Source organism: Phoenix dactylifera, chromosome 4, assembly GCF_051530095.1.
Source record: "Phoenix dactylifera cultivar Ajwa chromosome 4, Ajwa_hap1_PhDact_Kaust_v1.1, whole genome shotgun sequence".
Classification (NCBI taxonomy): Eukaryota; Viridiplantae; Streptophyta; class Magnoliopsida; order Arecales; family Arecaceae; genus Phoenix; species Phoenix dactylifera.
The window spans coordinates 69,368-87,718 of NC_143193.1; the positions used below are offsets into that span (position 1 = coordinate 69,368).

Genomic DNA, 18,351 nt, shown 5'->3' on the forward strand with positions numbered 1-18,351 from the left:
ACAGTCCGACCCGCAAATTTTTTTTTTTTTTTTGTTTTGAAATGACTCGGGTTAATGGATAATGGGTTAACGGGCTAACGGGTGCAGACCTTACCCGTACTGTAGATCATCTTCAACCTTCAACCGTCCGCTCGCTTCCGCCGGATCTCGCCTGATTTTGCGGCGGTGGTTGCGGGGAGGTGTTGCGCCGGTGGAAGAGGGTGCTGGGGCGGCGTCTCGTGTGGATGCGGCGTCCTTCTCCTAGCTTCGGTCACGGGCGGAAGCAGTAGGGTGTGGCCGAAGCTTCCGGGACGACGCGGTGGTTTCCAATGGTGAATCGGCGGCGCTGCAAGGCAAAGGCGGTGGTTGGCGCATGCAAGGCGGCGGCTGGAGGGGAAAAAACGACGAGGGGGGGCGGCTTATTTGCCTCCCGGGCCACTGTGGGGTTCGCCGGCAACGGAGTTTGCCCCTTCTGTGCAGGAACCAAGAGAGAGGGGAGGGGAAAAGGAGACGGAGACGGTGGTGGTGGGGGACGAAGGTGATGACGGCGTATGGTGAGGAGGATTGGTGGAATGGCGACGGGCGGTAAGCGGCCGACGGGAGGGTTTTGCCCTTTTTGTCCTCACGGGAGATGAGATCAAGGAGAGGGAAGAAAACAAAGAAGAAAGGGATCGTCCCTTCTTCTTCGGAATGCGTGTTGTGCAGGGACCCTCCGTACGATCCGGCGTCTGCGGTGCAACCACTCCAGCAAAATATAGATGAGGAAAAGGCCGAAAAGGAATCGATGGAGGTCCGTCCATAAACTGGATCCTTTGACTTCAGCAACAGAGGTAAAGTCCGGCCTGCTCTGATACCAAAGCTGATGCAGGACGGATGTGGGGATTGAAATGCAGAGAAAAAAGAGGAGAAGAAGAGGGGAAGAAGAAGAGAAAGAGGAGAAGAGGAGGAGGAAGAAGAAGAAGACTAATTTTCATGCATTAATTCATTAGAAAAATTAAGCAAATGCTTGCCCTATATATGTAGGGCCACCAAATAACAAATAAGTCCCTATGAAGAAAACAATTTGAAAGAAGCCCTCAAAAGACAATATGCAAACTAATCCCACCCACATAAAATAAATAATAAAAATGACATCAATCAATCCAGCCACAACGAAAGTGGCTGGACCGTCTTCCTGCGACAACCATGATCCTGCAAAATAATCAGTCCAGTACTCGTGTCCGCACCACACATCCACAAGTACTTGTATCCAAATGAACTAGTATCTTTTTACACATAATTGAGACAAGTGTATAGTTGGGTTGGATAACTGCATGAACATACCACCTGTAGTCACTAAGGAGAGAAGGAAATTGGTTCATTCCTCTTGAACTTCAAGGATTTTAACTATTAGAATCCTACATAAGCTATTGAAGATTGAGAGACAATAAAGGAGAAATCAAAAGGTGAAAGATAAAATTAAATCAATAATTTTATATGTTCGTGGCCCTTTCTTCATCTTACAGTTTTTTATTTATACATCTATCATCGCCATATCTACTAACCACTTGGAGGAATCTTTTTTTAACTTTTTGCCGCGTATCTCAATTGGTTAACGCCGCTATCCCATTTTCTGCTTTGTAGTTATTAACTTTGACTTTGAATATTAAACCTTCCTCCAATTCACGTTGTATTACACGATAACTACCTTGGGACCACTGTTGGGCATTTGATTGCGACCTACAATTCAATGATTTGCAAACTAAATTTACCGTAGTCTTTAAGCCTTCTCAGGTAGCCTGGTTAGTCTCTTATAGTTGGACTCGACTCCCTATGGCATCTACTCTCAGCTAACATTTCTCTCAGGTCGATACATCTTCACCGAAATTTTCAGCCTATCCTTGCTAGCGTAGTTCATCCTCATCTAGGTTATCTTGGTTCTCAAACCCTGCTGTCTAGTTGGGACTAATCGATCTACTTTTAATAACATTACCTGGCAATGATCCGTGATGCGCAATGGATCTCATCCATATCACATATCCAATCTCATTCTTTGGTCAAGATGTGGCGTAGCAGGTGAAAGATGTTGTTCGTGCATGAGAAAATTCAAGGCAACGATTATGGTGACTAGGCTGATATGCAGGTGAACAAGGCTGATCTGATTTGCTTAATTATGTCATAAATTTGTCAAGTTCTTTGTGTGCTCATCAGGCGAAAATTCTGATGTATAAGCACCCGTACAAAGATCAATGCAGTCTTTGGATATTTATCGTCCATGGTTTCCCAAATAGATCCCAGGCACCAGCTTTATCACTTTTACAGCAGCGTTAGGCAGACGGAATAGCAATGCATCTCCCTGGATAAGGAGAGAACCATTAAAAAAAACAATAATATAAACAACTGTTTCTGCTGACCATATTCAATGACTGGCATCCCCAGAAGCAGTAATAACAAGGAAGCATACAACTATACGGTTTGCATGTAGAAAGCAACAACAAATACGAGACAGCACATGTTACAGGTTACAGTAGGCAAATCTTCTAGGATCAATCTCAGTTCACTGATGGGTTCGTGCATGTAGACTTTCATAGAAGGCCTAGTTCAATCTTTGTTGTGAAGACCAACTGGGATATGGAATGCTTATTGGTTAAGAACTTCTGTTTATCTACCTCTGTATTTTTTTTTTAATCAAATTTGTGCCCTTAAGGTTTCGCTCCTAGTATATGATAAACAACTACACATCTTCGAATGTAAAAAATAAAATAAAATAAAATAAAATCATTCCTTTCATGAGGTAACTATCTAGCACTGGAACACAAAACTTGCTTCAAAATGAATTTTAGACCTACAAGATAGAGCAAGAAAGCAAGGACTTAGGTACAGTTGCCAAACCTTGAGGAGCGCAACGCCAGCATCCCACCCATACGATGAACCTGAAAATGACTCGGCAAAATTGTTGAGGTAAGATGCCACTCCCTATGCATCTCTGATGATGCATGAAGACTATGTTTGCTTAAGCCTGCTTTAACAGTTGCATGCGCATAGCAATCATTGTTAAATGTTAACAGATCCTGACCAAAAGAATGGTCAAAAATCCTGGTGTGATGCTTTTGAACAGATGTACAGTGATGAGGTGGTCCAGATCAGCATTCTCAAGGAACTCAAGCGGCTGGACAAGTATGATAAGAAGAAGCTACAGCCACATATTACCTTTTAATAATAGCTAGACAAATTTGGACATAACCACAATTTCTGAAAAACTGCACAAGCACTTCAAGATATTAAATTTGTGGTTGCTGTCTACTTCCAATAAGATTTCCTTCTTTAAGGTGAAATGGTTACAGGATATTCAGAAGCTCATGTTCCAAGTGTAAACCATATGCAGATTAGCTTCCAGCATTATTTTCAGTTCTTTTTGCCTAGAACATTAATGAGAGGAATGATCGATGAAATGACTAATCAAATACTAAAATTGCTGCACTTCCAACTCCCGTCCAGATTGTTGGTTCAATTTTCTTGCTGGAGAACATACAGGACAACAATTATACAAGTGTCCTGGGAGGCATGAACCTATGCTACATGGCAATGCATTTCAGTCAGAAAAGTAGGTACATTTGGTGAATAGCCACAACACTACAAGTCCATTACTCCAAGCGCTGGCAGGACAACCATGAAACAAATTCCTAAATACTTTCTAGAATACCTTGCATGAGGACCTCATCATACATGACTTGCTGCAGCCATGCTTTTAGATCATGTGCATGGAAGGGAAGCAATTCCAGTTGGCTCATACTTCTTAAGGTATAAATAACAAAAGGAAAAAAAATAAAAAGATGTCAGGCATTGGTAAGCAGGTCACAGCTACCCATCTACTTGAACTTTGGTGAACTGCAACATAGATAGAGAAATCATCTGAATTTATGCAGCATAAGTTTTCTTCCAATGCATCAGATTGATATGGTCATCTGTTCCAAGCAGAAGAGTTTGGATTCAATGTGCATAAAAAATGTTAAAATAGTACTACTCAAGTTGTGAGACTAATTATTGGTTGATTCCCAGAACTTGATGGCAGTGACAGAGTGGCTGCACAGAAATTCCCAGGTCTCTGTGCCAGTGGCTGCCCAGAAATTCCTATGCAGGCGCTTGATTGTTGTTGTCCAGTGATCCTTTTCGTTTTATACGCTAACACATAAAAATGCTAGCCAGACCAACAAGCCTTTCTGCTCCAATCGAGTTCAATGGAAACGTGCTTATCAAAAATTAAATAAAAAAAGAATGGTGGTAAAAACATGAGTCCTTTTCACTGATAAGTACTTTGCGTTACCATCAAATACAACATCACTATGGCATGATGGCATTGGTTTGCAGTCCATACAATGCACTCTGTTTTATATAGAGAAAATCTGAGCTGGCCTACCTCTTCTCCAATTACCAAACAGAAATGATCACATTGAACTTACCAATGTACTGGAAGAGAAATTTAACATAAATCTATTTTTTCATGGCTCAAAAAGGTGATGAAGGAAAATAGAAACTCTTGTCATACCCTAAAACAAGGAAAAATGGCAAAAGCAGAATCTAATTACACTCAATGCATTAATGAAGATAGTAGCATGAATGGCATTATATAACCAAAGGTTAATGATCATTTCATACATTTTAGTTAAACATGCCATGCATAGCACTAGAAAAATCTGAATTGCCTACTATTGCATCAAAATGTATTATAATGAAAAGAATAGACTAATCTTGAGCCAGTAATTGCAGGAAAAGAACCATTTTAATACAAAACGAAGAAATAAAACCATTTTTCAATTTGGTGAAAAGAAAAGAGCACATAAAATCATTGCCACTACAACATAACGATGAATGATGTTCAAAATGAATGTGATAGCAGCTTGGAATATCCGGAATCTGATCAGAACCATGTGTCAACACTCAACTAATAGTGAGGGGTCATTGAATGTATACTTCAGCAGTGACTCGAAAAATTCAACATTTACATACTTTTCAGGTCTTCTTAATAATGATCTTTCCATGATGATCTCCTTATTTTGCTCAATCTTCATTCCCTGCCAACCTAGGAAAAGAAGTGTTGCTAGTTCTCCAACAGCACTAAGGTAGGCTCCTATCAATGCCTCAATAAAATCAGCAACGGCCTTACTCTCTATATACCTTGTTCCCCTGCTATGAATATCTTTGACATCTGAAAAGAAAATTTTGTTCTCCTCTACATAATCAAAACAATCACCAGGAAAAACGCACTGTTTGGGATCAAATGCATCAGCGCAAATAAATCCCTTCCAACCAAATCAAATTTTAAATAAAAATTTGGCTACTTTAGGATAATACGCATGTTTGTAATACAGAAGCTCAAGCTTATTTTCAAATCAAGGGAAGAAAATAGAATGAAATACTCTCTAGTTAACAAAATGACCATATAGCATTAATCAACTAAACAAAAAAGGAGAGAAACATGTAATGATCAATTACTATCTCATGCATAAACAATAACAAAGCTTTAATAACTAAACAATTATAATGCATAAGCAAACATGGTACATAATGCACAACAGAGATCATAACATGAAGGTAAAAAATATGATTTTTTTTTAAATACCATTTTATTAAAATAGAGTGCAAATACAAATTCAAACCATTATCTGTGTTATGACAGTCCATTAGCATTAAATAACTTATTATAATATTTATAATAATATTTTTCTTTGAGAATTGGACGGGAGAAATCCCAGTTAAAATTGAGGTGAGGGCCAGATTTGAATCTACATCACTAGTATCCAAAAGCTAATGATTTTACCAACCAAGCCAATTGACACCTTTGGCCATTATAAAGCTGTACAGTTGCTATGTTGAATCTTGCTGCACTCACTGAGCAGATCCCTCCTAACATTCACAGAACCAGGGAACTGAATAACGAGGCACAAAAGGAAGGCCAATGGCCTTTAGAATCAAACCGTACCCCTTGCCTCAAGTGGGGTGGTACCATCTAAACTAAAGTTTGCTACAAGTTAAGATCAGTTTAGCATGAAATTTTGTAATATATTGATAGATAATAATAGCAATAAAGGTGAATTCATGCTTGTTTAAAGTCTCATATCATGCACCACCTTTTTTTCCCCACAATTGTTGAGAAGCCAAGGACAAAAAATTATACAAATAATTTTTCTATTTTACCCAATACACAGTTGTTGCGGGGTGGTTTGGTTAAAAATCTAAGCTAGAGTTAACTTTTAGATATGCAGACCAACCCACCTCAAAAGAGTATGTACAATCGCTTTGCAGCTTACTTGGTCAGGCAGGAAAAGGGGTATGGCTGCAAACTATTGTATCAAGAAGAGTCACATCCACTTCTGTTTGATCAGAAGGTGAAGGGTTAAAGTGAGCCCTTCTCTTCCTAAAGCCCGATGAGATTGACCTGGGCCTTTCTTTCCTTTGTGACTCTTTCTTGCAAACACCGTGCTACATGCCTCCACCTGACTTGAATGAATTTCTTTTTTTATATATTTCGATGGAGCACCTAGGTGCATAGCTATAAACGGACCAATCTAAACTACATAGTTTGCTTAAATAATATTTCCTTTCATTTAAAAAATAATATTATTTTTATAATATTTAACTAAATAACTTTGTTTCAAAATTATCAATAAAATAGTTTTCTCCGCATAGACTGATTCCTACATAAGTCACCATCTCATGAGATCTCTAATTAGAGAGTTAAGGCGCAACATAATTTTTTTTTTCTCAAAAAAAATTCCATAGCCACAACATTATAGTCTTGGCACCCTGTTGCTATTCCTAGCTATTTATCTCTCTTCCCTTCCCCCCACCCCCCTCAACCTACTTTTTTTTAACCTCTCTCTTCCTACTCTTAATTCCTCCCACTCTCTTATTCTCTCACCTCTCTACCCATTTATCATTCCATGTAATTTTGGCTCTTAACACTCCTGCTGCCACCATGAGTGAATGTCCTACCATCGGCCCTTTCACTTTCACCACCAAGACTGCCACCACCATGATCCAAGAGGAACACTAGTCTCGATGTAGGCCACTCTACCCACTACGGAAGGACTAGACAAGATTTAGAAGCAAGATCCGCTATATTGAGAAGTTGAATCATATGCCAAACTTTTGGATGTCCTAACTTGGTCGTATGATGTCCGATTGAGATGTTCTTTTTTCTTTTGAAATTGAATAATTTTTCAAGCTCTATGATGTGGCACCATCCTTCAAGGATGCGGCGCATCGAGCGATCATGGCCAAATTTTATTGTTTGTCTCAAAACGAACCAATTAATACAAAAAAAAAAATCAACATAGAATTTGACCAAGCATATGTCCCAATTCAGGAAGAATTAGGTGAAGTTAAAGACAAAAAACGATGCAAAAGTCGAGAGCTACCTCATGTTGAATTTTTGCCCTTTCATGATTATTTCCATCAGTCATGTCTATTTTAGAAAAGCTATATCCTCTTTTAATTAGAAGAGAAATTCTACTTGAATTGTGCAAGGGCAAATCTCACTAGCACAAATAGACGCTTAGTAACTTAGTTTTATTATTTATTAATAAAAAAGAGGACCTAGACCCTACTTTTATTTTTTTATTTTTATTAAAAAAGATTTGAGTTGAGCAAGTTAGAGAAAGTTCTTCATTCTCCCCAATCAAATCACACCATAGCCTTGAAAGTTTCTATATTTACATATTAATCCCTATCTCTTTACTATTTGTATTTCAATCCCTAAATTCTTATAAATCATTGCTCATACATCCTGCAAATTAAGTCGATGAAAATAAAATATTCTATGTTTATTCAACTAACAGTATTAATTTATATCTTCTAAATATTTTTGCTTCAAGTCCTAGAACTTAACAACCACCCTAACTGTGCCCCTCCACCTTTGGTCCCTAGCGGCCAAGTCTTACATGAGAAGGGAGAACCAATTGAGAAGAGACCAAGTCCCTAGATTTATTTGTTGTTAAAACAAAGAAATTTTTGTCCTTCCCCAATCCTAGCTAAGGTTCAATTGACAAAAATTTATGAACTGATAAGGCAATAATTTTGAAGTGTAATCCTGTTACTATTTCTTATATGGGCTTAATAAAGTGAATTTAGAGCATACCAACTATGGCATGACATCATATTAACAAAGGGGGGTTTGACCAAATAATTGAGTACAAATTATCTTGACCCCAAAATCAAAGATATATAGGACAAAGCAAGGATAAACATGCTCTACCCTCAATTTCGACCACTTCCCTCATCAATCCTCTGCCCCCTCGACCCCCTCTCTCCCGGTCTCTCGCAACTCCCCAACGGTCTGCCCTTTCTCGTGGTGCCAATTCTATGGTTAGTCATTCACTGCATTACAATCTAGGAGTCAAGGCATAGGAATATAGTTCTTAGATCTGAGGTAATTTCTCTGATTTCCACTGATTTACCCCACTTCCCCCACACACCACACCCCCCTCCCCAACTAACCACAACCTATGGTTGGTCATGCTAGGCTCATGAGGACTCTCAAATACATTAGACAACAGCTTTACTACCATTGAACTTTAGTTCATATGGTATGACTCCTTGCCAAAGGGCAGGGATTCAATTCCGCGGGGCAATGTTCCTACCTATACTAAGCCCCAATCCTAGGAGCACTGGCTTAGTTTGCCCTGTTCTTGGGCTCTGACCTTGTGGGGCGGGGTGGCCAGAGGGTAGAGGGTGAGAAGTAACTCCTCTCATCTACAAAAGAAGTATCATATATGCATCATATAATTCACCAAACATGAATCCCATATGAACCATTTCAAGCCAAGTAGTAAGAATGCACCCTAAACGTAAATTTATGCATATGAGCTTCCCAATTTTCATATCTTTTGGTTGTGAAGCCTACCAAACTACCTTTAAGTATAGTCCAATAAAGCTAGAACAGGACAACATGCAGAACTACATAATAGTAGCAATACTTTCAGTTAGGGCCTATTTGGTTGGCCCCGAAAATTACTCTAGGTCACTTTCTGATACCGACTCCAGCGAGCCTGAGTGTTTAGCTATGACAGTGGGCACCGAAAGCCACAACAAGGGCAGAAGTCATTACCAACCTACTCCCGATTTTTTGAACTAGATTTACACTTCCATAACTTTGGACCCCCTTCAGGATGAAGTTGCTAAAAGTGGGCACGAGCATGTCTTGCCACTTTCCCCTCACTCTCCCCTCAAGAGATTCAATTGCCTCCAAGCTCCCCTCTCCAGACCACTTCCCTCATCAATCCTCTGCTCCCTCGGCCCCCTCTCTCCCCATCCCTAGCAACTCCCTAGCGGTCTGCCCTTTCTTATGGTGCCAGTTTCATGGTTAGTAGTTTACTGCATTGGAATCTAGGAGTCAAGTTACAGGAATATAGTTTTTAGATCTGAGATAATTTCTCTGGTTACTCTTTTTTTCACTGATTTTTTGTATTTTTGGTTGATTTCCTTGAATTCTTTTACTTTTTGTTATGATTTTTGATCTAGGTTTTGGTATCTTGAAATAGTAGACTATGGATCAGATTGGGAAAGATAAGGAAGAGGGTTGTTTCCTATTTGGATCTGCTTATAGATCTAGTGGCTTCAAAATGATTAGTTTTATTATTTTTTGTAATTTTTTGAATTTTCAAAAAAGTTTTGAGTTGATCAATTATGTTGCAAGGTAAAATGATGTTCCTTCTGGTGCTAAAGTTTTACAATTCGACTGTTTTAAATATTTCCTTTAGAAAAAGAAAACAATTTTATTGGGTGATAAGATTTAGGCTTGAGATTGGTTCTATGATTTGGTCTTTTTTGAAAGAAATCTTTCATTTGGTTTGTTTTCTTCTAATCAATTTTATTGATATGAGGACACAGGGGATTATGTGTTCACTCTTGGCTATACTTTGCATTTTGTTGAAAATTTTCTTCTTCATTCTATAATAGTTTTTTCTGGGTGATAGTGAGTTTGGCAACTAGGATTAGTAATGACATTAGCTGGCAGACCTTGGAAAGGTTTGAAGAAAAGGAAGAACATGGGTTAGTGAAATGGAAGGGTCTTAGGGAGGTCCTGGAAACATCATGGAATAGTGTCCATGAAGCATATTATTGTATTACTATTATCTTGACATTTTAAAGGTTAAAAAAAAATTTATCTTCTGTTTATGCATGTCTGCCACATCCTCAATTATGTGAAAAGGGCCACTATAAGATGCTTTCTTATAAACTGTGAATGGAAAATTTGAAATGAAGCTCATAGGTTCTACTTTTTCTGGCAGAAAATGGATTTTTTCCATGAGACATAAGTATAATTAGTTTATTGGTCAAACAATTTATTAGAAGTTGACTGTGAAAAAGATAGAGTTGTTTTTGCATGATGTTGAGGAGGTCTAACATGATATGGCAAACTAAGAAATGATGACCTAGGCAAATGACTATGATGAATATATCCGCATTGCATAGCAAAATTTTTCCCTGGCAATGTTTTAGTATTTTTATGAAGCCTGTTTTCTTCATTCTATGGTGAATTTTTTTCTTGCCTTGTTGGTCACTGTTTTGGCCTTTATAATTGTTCCCAGGTTAATTATAAGATTGTTGTCATGATTTTTTTTTGGTGATAGATTACATGGTTTGAATCTGGTTTGGTTTTTCCATTGTTCACAAGTTTCTATGACATTGGTGGCATATAATCTTCAATGCCTTCTTCACAGGTTTGTCAATCACCTACATTGTTGCAACTTGGAGAGACAAATATGTGACGATTGTTGCAACTATATGTGGTATCATTTTTATTCACAGGTTCGATGTAAGCTTGCTATATATTTTTGATTTTATCATGCTTGTTTGCAGGTTCCTGGTGCGATTGTCGGATATCTTGATTTTCTCATTCTTGTTCACAGTTCCTTGTAATGTGGCTATGTTGATTTTATTTCTGATGGATTGCATGGTTTGGATGTGGTTCAGTTTCGTTATTGTGCTCATAGGTTACTAAGACAACTGTTTTATATGATGTCCAATGCCTTCTTCCCAGGTTTGTCAACCACCCATATGTGGTTGCCACTTGGATGGCCACACATGTGGCAACCGTGGCAATCACCATCTATAAGGCAATGATGTATAAGGTTGCTTGGAGACAGTTGATAGGAGAAGCACAGACTTTTCCATCATTGTCAATGATCAAAAGCCCTCAAAGTCTAAGCCCATCTAATCCATATGATCCCCCATATCTTGCTACTTGTCTTTTATTTTACTTATGTTTGGGTTTTGCATAAGAGATGAGAGATTGAGAAGTATGACTGCTGCTCTATAAAGCAATAAACTTCATACTTAATATGGGTTGTAAATCAATAGTACTGCTACATATAGAGTTTGGGTTTCTAAAGTTGTGAAATGGACCATGTACTGGACATCGGGATTTTGAAGGTATAGGTTGGTTCGCCCCATCCTAAAATGTATTCCCCTTTTAATAATACATAGAAATTTATACATGTATTAATTTGGTTAATTGTCATGCCTTTTTTAATCCAAATCTTCGAGTATGTAACTTTGACCATTATAAAGTTTGTTCATGACTCCATAATGCCAACCTGAAAAAAATAAATTATAAAATTAATTACGAGAAAAGTAATAATTTTTATTCACTAATTAATAATAAGTTTAATAAGTAAACCTTTTAAGTTCCCTATTTTATTATTGAAAATGACTAGTGTTTTCAATATTGAAAACCAATATAAGCCATTAGTTAAGTAGTAAAATAAATTAACAATAAAATAATACTATCTTATTAAAAATATATGAATTTTTCATAATAAATATTAAATTATATTGCTTACACATTAATAAAATAATTTATTTTCAAATATTATTATTTTAGTCAACCATAATATGGTCAGGTTCACATGATATATGATAGGTAATATTATTCAAATATTGATAGAATAAAAATAACATGATGCTAATGTAAATTAACTTGTTCAATATATGCTCATACTATTATTATATAATATTACATAAATATTATGAATATGGATGTAACAATAATAATGACAGTGCACCTTGGCATAACAATAAGGTCACTCCATTGTGACCTGGGTGTCATGAGTTAAGAATAAGGCATCTCTACATGCAAGAGTAAAGTTGAATATATCCGACCTTCCCCAAAACCCTGCAATAACAGAAGCCTCGTACATTAAATTGTTATTTTTATAGTTCAAATATTTAATGATATTTTAGTATATCAATACATGCCCTATAGAACATTTTATTCATACCATTAATAAAAAGAAAGATGATACCTGCGAGGACCCGTGCAGGCGTGTGTGGAGTGTGTGTGGAGTATGTGAGGATCCGTGCAGGCGTGTGTTTAGTCCCACATCGGTTATTCACTGAATAGATTTTGGGTACTTATATAAGATCAATAATCCCAAATAATACCTTCCGACTAGCCTTTTCGAGTGAGGCCATGGGTTGTTACAAATAGTATCAGAGTGAACTCGGCCCATAACCTATATGGACTAGAGAACACTACAGCATGGGTTCATGGAGGCTGACCACGAGCCGATCATGATACTTGTGATTAGATTTGAATGGATTTGAATCTTTAGCTTGACGGGGACGTCAAGGCTTAAACGGAGGGACCATGTAAGGACCCGTGCGGGCGTGTGTTTAGTCCCACATCAGTTATTCGCCAAAAAGATCTTGAGTACTTATACAGAACTAAGAAGCCCAAAAAAATACCTTCCGGCTAGCTTTTTTGGATGAGGTCCTGGGTTGTTACAATGCACATCACACACTAATTCACTAAAAGAGGGTAATTTCATTATCCACTTCTTGGATAATTATATCACCCACTTCCAGACCAACCAAACATCCAAAGTGGGTGGAAGTGGCTTTCTACATCATAAACCAAACACCTAAAGACATGAAGTGCATTTCAACAATTCTCACTTTTCCCAGCAAACCAAACAGTAAAAGTGCTTGCATTCAAAAAGAGCACTTTCTAAATCAGAGATAGCCTAACAGTCACTCGATCTACTTGCACGACCAAACAGAAATGTGCAACTTAAATATGTAATGTTTGACATGTAATAGAATGAAGAAAACAACGATTAAGCAAAATATATTGTTGTAATGTCACAATAGCATAAAAGCATTTCTGAGAAACTGCAAGCATATAAAATCCAAAAGCAAACGATCCTCACAGACCATCTGTTGGACAATAGACATGGCATGGTCATAAACAGCTCCAAGACCATGTTCATGCCATCCTTGTTCTAAGTCGCATGTTTTATTTGATTTCCTAGATCCTTCTGGACAATCAGATCCCTCCCCAATTAAGAAGTTTTTTTTTTTATGTGACACCCAAATTAAGAAGTTATGGGTACTGACCTTCCACCAACTAATTACCAGGAAATCAAAAACTATGTCTATAACCCTTGTTAATCAGCCTAATAAACCTCAAAAACCTCTTGTGCATCTGGCTTCTTCGGAACAATCCAAGTTAATATGCACCTTGAGTTTCCCTGCAGATTGCTTTGCTAAGATAACCAAAAAGTCTCCTTATTAATAATGCTAACATGCTTATTGTGTCATGTATGTGGCGCCCTCCTTTTCATGCTTACAGACTCCCCAAAAAATGCTCTTCAGGACGAATCAAACAATGAAACAATGAAATGGAGTATAAACACCTGCCCAAGCAAGAGGCGAACTGCAGAGCAATGCTTACAGGTATTATCTTGCTGGAGACCACGATGTTTCTTCAAATTAAATACTTCTCCTTCGCTGAGATAGCATCCGCCTCGAGGGCAGCAGCAGGAGTCTGCAACTAGTCACTCACCAAGATCTCCTCCAAACGCCCCCTAGTTTCGCACCAATTCTCTTGGCATAGTTGATTAATAAGCACATAGCATGCTGAACTTCCTAGAGAGTAGCCGATCTCAAACATAGCATTTAGCACCAGAAATGCATCATCCAACCGTTCCAGCGAGCTTAGGGATCCGATTAATGTGTTGACCGTCTCTCGTCGTGGTTTAAGATTGTTCTCCAACATGCTTACCAGCCAGGCCATGCCCTCTTCAGCCTTGCCCTGCTTGCAGAATCCAGTTATGATGAAATCATTGGTGCAAACTAACGGCTCCAAACCATTAGCCTCCATAGATCCCATCAGCTCCATCGCATCGGCCACCTTCCCCTCCTCGCATAGAACATGAATCAAAGGGGTGTATGTTGAAATGCTGGGCTGCACACCTGCCGACAGCAGCTCCCGATAAAGCTCCATTGCCTTGGCCGTCTTCCCGACTTTGCAGAAGCCTTGAATCAGCGTGTTGTAGGTTATCACGTCATGCTTGATGCCCTTCGTGGGCATTTCCTCGAACAACTCGGTTGCTTCTCCCATCCTCCCCTGCAAGCAGAATCCCGCGATCAAGGTGTTGCAGCTCACCGTGTTCTCTTTGAAACCCTTGGCACGCATCTCATCATACACCCTCTGGGCCTGTTCCATGTCGCCCGCCTTGCAGTAGCCATCCACGATGGCATTGTAGGTGTACTCGTTCGGCTCCATCCCCTTCCCGACCATCTCGGACCACAGCTTCCGCGCGTCATCGATCCGGCCCATCTTCCAGAGCCCGTCGATCATGGTGGTGTACGTGACCGCGTCGGGCGCGTAACCCCTCCGCTTGAGATCGTTGAAAACCCGGAAGCCCTCGTGGCCCATGCCATTGTCGCACAGCCCGTGGATGATGGATTGGTACGTGTAGATGTCAGGCATGCGGCCGCCCGCGATCATCACGTGGAGGAGCTCGGAGACTTTGCCGTAGTTGCCATCCCTGCAGAACCCGGAGACCAGCCTGGTGAGGGAGACCACGTCCGGCATGAGCCCGTTCCTGGAGACCTCCCGAAGGAGCACGTAGGCCTCCGCCAGCCTGCCCTCGGCGCAGAAGGCCCGGATGAGGTAGCTAACGGTGGACGCATCGACGGCGACGCCGGACCGCATCATCATCCCGTAGAGGCGCCACAAGGCATCGGTCCGCACTGCCCTGAGGGAGGCCGAGAGGGCGGCGTTCCAGGTGCGGAGGGATGGGGAGTAGCCCAGGTGGGTCCCGAGCTCGGAGATGGCCTCGACGGTGTCATCCACCAGCCCGCTGCGGACGAGGCGGAGGAGGAAGGAGTCAAGGGCGGCGGGGTCGGGGCGGCATTTCGTCGAGCGGAGGGCGAGAAGGGCGGCCCTCCAGGCCCTGGCGCGGGCGAGGGCGTCGAGGAGACAGGAGGCGGTGGGGGTGTCGAGGGGAGGGGCGGCGTCGTGGTGGGAGGAGAGCCAGAGGAGGTAGCGGAGGGAGAGGAGTGGGCGGGAGGACGCGAGGGGCCGGAGGACGAGGCGGACGCAGGCGGGGTGGAAGAGGCGGGAGGGAGGGAAGAGGGAGGAGAGGGAGCTCTCCCACCGGGGCCGCCTCAGGATAGTCTCGCGGACCCATCTCGCGGTCTCCGCCACCGGATCCTCCTCGCCGGCCAATCCTCCAAGGGGAGATGGATTTTCGGAGGAGGTAGAGAGGCCTCTAGCTCGGATAAGCGCCGAGGAGGAGGAGAAGCAGATGGCGCTATAGCTATTGCTGAGCCTGCGAGCGCGCCACCAGTTGCAGCAGCACCAGCTGGTGCAAGGCCCTACCATCTTTCTGAATTCGACCGCCGTGTCGCGCTCTCTGGACTCACCCTCATTTGCTACGCAGTACGGGCTGTTAGGTACCACAAGACCAAGGTGCAATCTGATGCAATCAGGAATGGCGCCCCAACACAATGGACTATTGTCGCAGGAGAGCTCTAGCTTCCGGTGCGAGAGTCAGAGGATGCTATAAAAATTAAAAACTAAACAGAAAATTAAATATAAAAAATTTAATGACAAGAAATAAATAAAAATATGGTTTGAAGCTGAACTGAAGGAAATCTCGAGCCGCTGTTCTAGTTATACCTGAAGAGCATTTTCTGATTCTCCGAATGACCGGCAAGATGAAACCAGAATCTGAGATTACCTTAAAGCAATGAACTGCCTCGAACATGCTTGATTTTCTATGACGATGTACCGTTAGCTATCAATTGGGGGTCTTCTTAATAGGAAGTCCTGTAAATTATTGGCAATTTGTACATGAAGAAAAACTAGACATGCTCCTCCACCCTCGAGCAGCATTTTGGTTTTCCAATCTCCAACTTCAAGCAATCCTGATGGTAAGAAACTCACAAGCACTCTCAGATACGTTGGAGACCAAGTCTGTATGATTTCCTTTTATAGCATTCCTCACCTATCTGAGACAGAAATAGAGTATTAGAAAGGTGTTAACTCCTACAAAGTTACAACAAGTGAGGGAACCTATCCCTTATCGTCGCAACTAGACTCATATCATATCACCACGTTGGAGGCTTTTGTCTTAAGTGCAGAACCCAAAATAAAAAAGTCGAAATCAAATCTTGATGATGTGTTAGTGAGGCTTACATCCGGATGGGTCCCAAAAGATCAGATCCAACAAAGTGAGGTTACGAGCATAATGTTTGTATACGTACATTAACAAATGTCTCTAATTCCAGGGCACAAAGACCATGCAGCTGTTAAAAATTTCATGAAGACTGATTAAAGCAAGAAGATAACCAGGCAAAAGGGTGTCATGTTTGCTAGGTCTTCTAAAATTTCACTTGAGGCGGTTAAAACCTAAAATGTGGTTTGCCATTTGATCTCTGTTGTGCTGAAAAGCAGACTAGAAGCTTCCTTTGCAACCAGGTGCCTTCAAGATTTCAACCTCTGGTGTGCAAGTCATGCAATTGTCAACATGAGTAGGGATTTGCAGTCGAACTTTTAACTTTTAAGTCTAAAAGGAGTATAAAAGGTTTCAAACACCACTTTTGAGTAGTATTAATGAAATATGCCAAGCTTTGCAATTTTAATTAAGAAAGAAATTGACAAAAGTATAAACAATGTGTTCGAAAAACATTTTTGATTTGTTATGATGTACTCCTCTGAGCTATCCAATTTTGACTATGAAATGCAGCGATCTTTCTAGTCCTAAATGAAAATAATTTTTTTTAACAAATGAAAAATAAGGTTCATAAAGAAATTATTTTAGTTCTAATTTAGAATAAAAGCTTTTAACATGACAATAATAAGAAAATAGTTCTTTTCAGTTCTAGTTGAGAATAACAACTTTAGAAATTTTAAAATAATAAAAATGTTCTAATTGAAAAAAAATATTCCTATTTCAAATTGAGAATAAAGAAATTTTAGGAATTAAAAATTTAAAAATATTCTAATTGAAAACAAAAATTGTGAATGAAAAAAAAACATTGTGAATAATAGAATTCAAACCCATGCCTATAGGCACCACAGACCAATTTGGCCATGTTTACTTAAAATTAATATTTTGAATAAGAGTATTTAAAATGCATCTCAAGCACACGCTAGGCATTTTCTATTTCCAACGTGCATCGAGCAGGATGAATTTTCCATCCATCACCTAAAAACAAGTTTTAGTGGAAAGAACTTAGAAGATAGTTAAACATAGATGAAATTTTTGGGATGGATTCGTGCACAACAGCGGCAAAATTTGTTATATTAATCACTTAAGATTTAGACCTAGTTTGACAGAACTTTTGGTGGGTCAGAAAGCATTTTCTGGCCCTCTAAAACTATTTTTGTATTGAATTAGGAATATTTGGTAAGAAAATTGGGAAGCTATTTTATCTTTTCCAGAAAGCTAAAAAGACTTCTTGGAAAAACTCCAAAATAAAGCTTCTTTGGAAAGCACTTTTAGCATGCATTTGAAAACTATTTTAATTTATAATTTTTTTGACCAAAATACCTATAATAAAATAGTATAACTGTAGGAAATATCTATTTATATTACAGAAATATGCAGGAGTTCCAACAAAAAAAAACCCTAATCATTAATATATAATAATAATAATAATTATAATAGTTTATATCTTTATTATTATATTATACTATAAATATAAATATTATATTACATTATAATATAATATATTGATATGATATTATGTTATATAATGTCAAATTATATTATATTATATTATTATTCTGTAGTATACAATATTATATTACTATATTATAATAATATTATAACAATATTATATTATATTCTAGTAATATTATACTGTATCATATATTTATATATATATAATATTATATTTTATTATGCTCTATTGTATAATACTATATAATATTTTTTATAATTATTTTGATATATTAAAAATATTTTTTTAGTTTGTTTATTAAATATATATATATATTAAAGTTCGCAGCACCTTTGTCAAACCGAGCGTTATTAATCATTGATAATCGAGAGGGCCGATGGACCCTCTAATATGCAAAAATCAATAATCTTGCAC

General features: G+C 39.1%; 1 protein-coding gene across 6 annotated transcripts; it reads right to left on the minus strand.

Annotated features, from left to right (window-relative positions):
- Positions 1 to 2,351: 2,351 nt before the first annotated feature.
- Positions 2,352 to 16,287, minus strand: LOC103722322 (uncharacterized). Of its 6 annotated transcripts, none has more exons than XR_015976902.2 (4): positions 15,929 to 16,287; positions 13,694 to 15,809; positions 12,024 to 12,133; positions 4,698 to 11,555 (listed from the first exon to the last, which is right to left on the minus strand). XR_015976902.2 is itself a non-coding variant. In XM_088719397.2 (2 exons), the coding sequence occupies exon 2, from the start codon at positions 15,629 to 15,631 to the stop codon at positions 13,793 to 13,795; it is 1,839 nt and encodes a 612-aa protein (XP_088575523.1). In that variant the 5' UTR covers positions 15,632 to 15,809; positions 15,929 to 16,286; the 3' UTR covers positions 12,916 to 13,792. The 6 variants fall into 6 exon arrangements, 2 of the variants coding, with proteins under 2 accessions (XP_088575523.1, XP_038989410.1); XR_005514773.3 differs by having other exon boundaries at positions 13,694 to 15,825; XR_005514774.3 differs by lacking the exons at positions 4,698 to 11,555; positions 12,024 to 12,133 and adding an exon at positions 2,352 to 3,923 and having other exon boundaries at positions 13,694 to 15,825.
- Between the last annotated feature and the right edge of the window lie 2,064 nt (positions 16,288 to 18,351).

Coding starts and splice junctions, on each gene's coding strand:
- LOC103722322 (XM_088719397.2), bottom strand. CDS start 15,631: ATGGTAGGGCCTTGCACCAGCTGGTGCTGCTGCAACTGGTGGCGCGCT.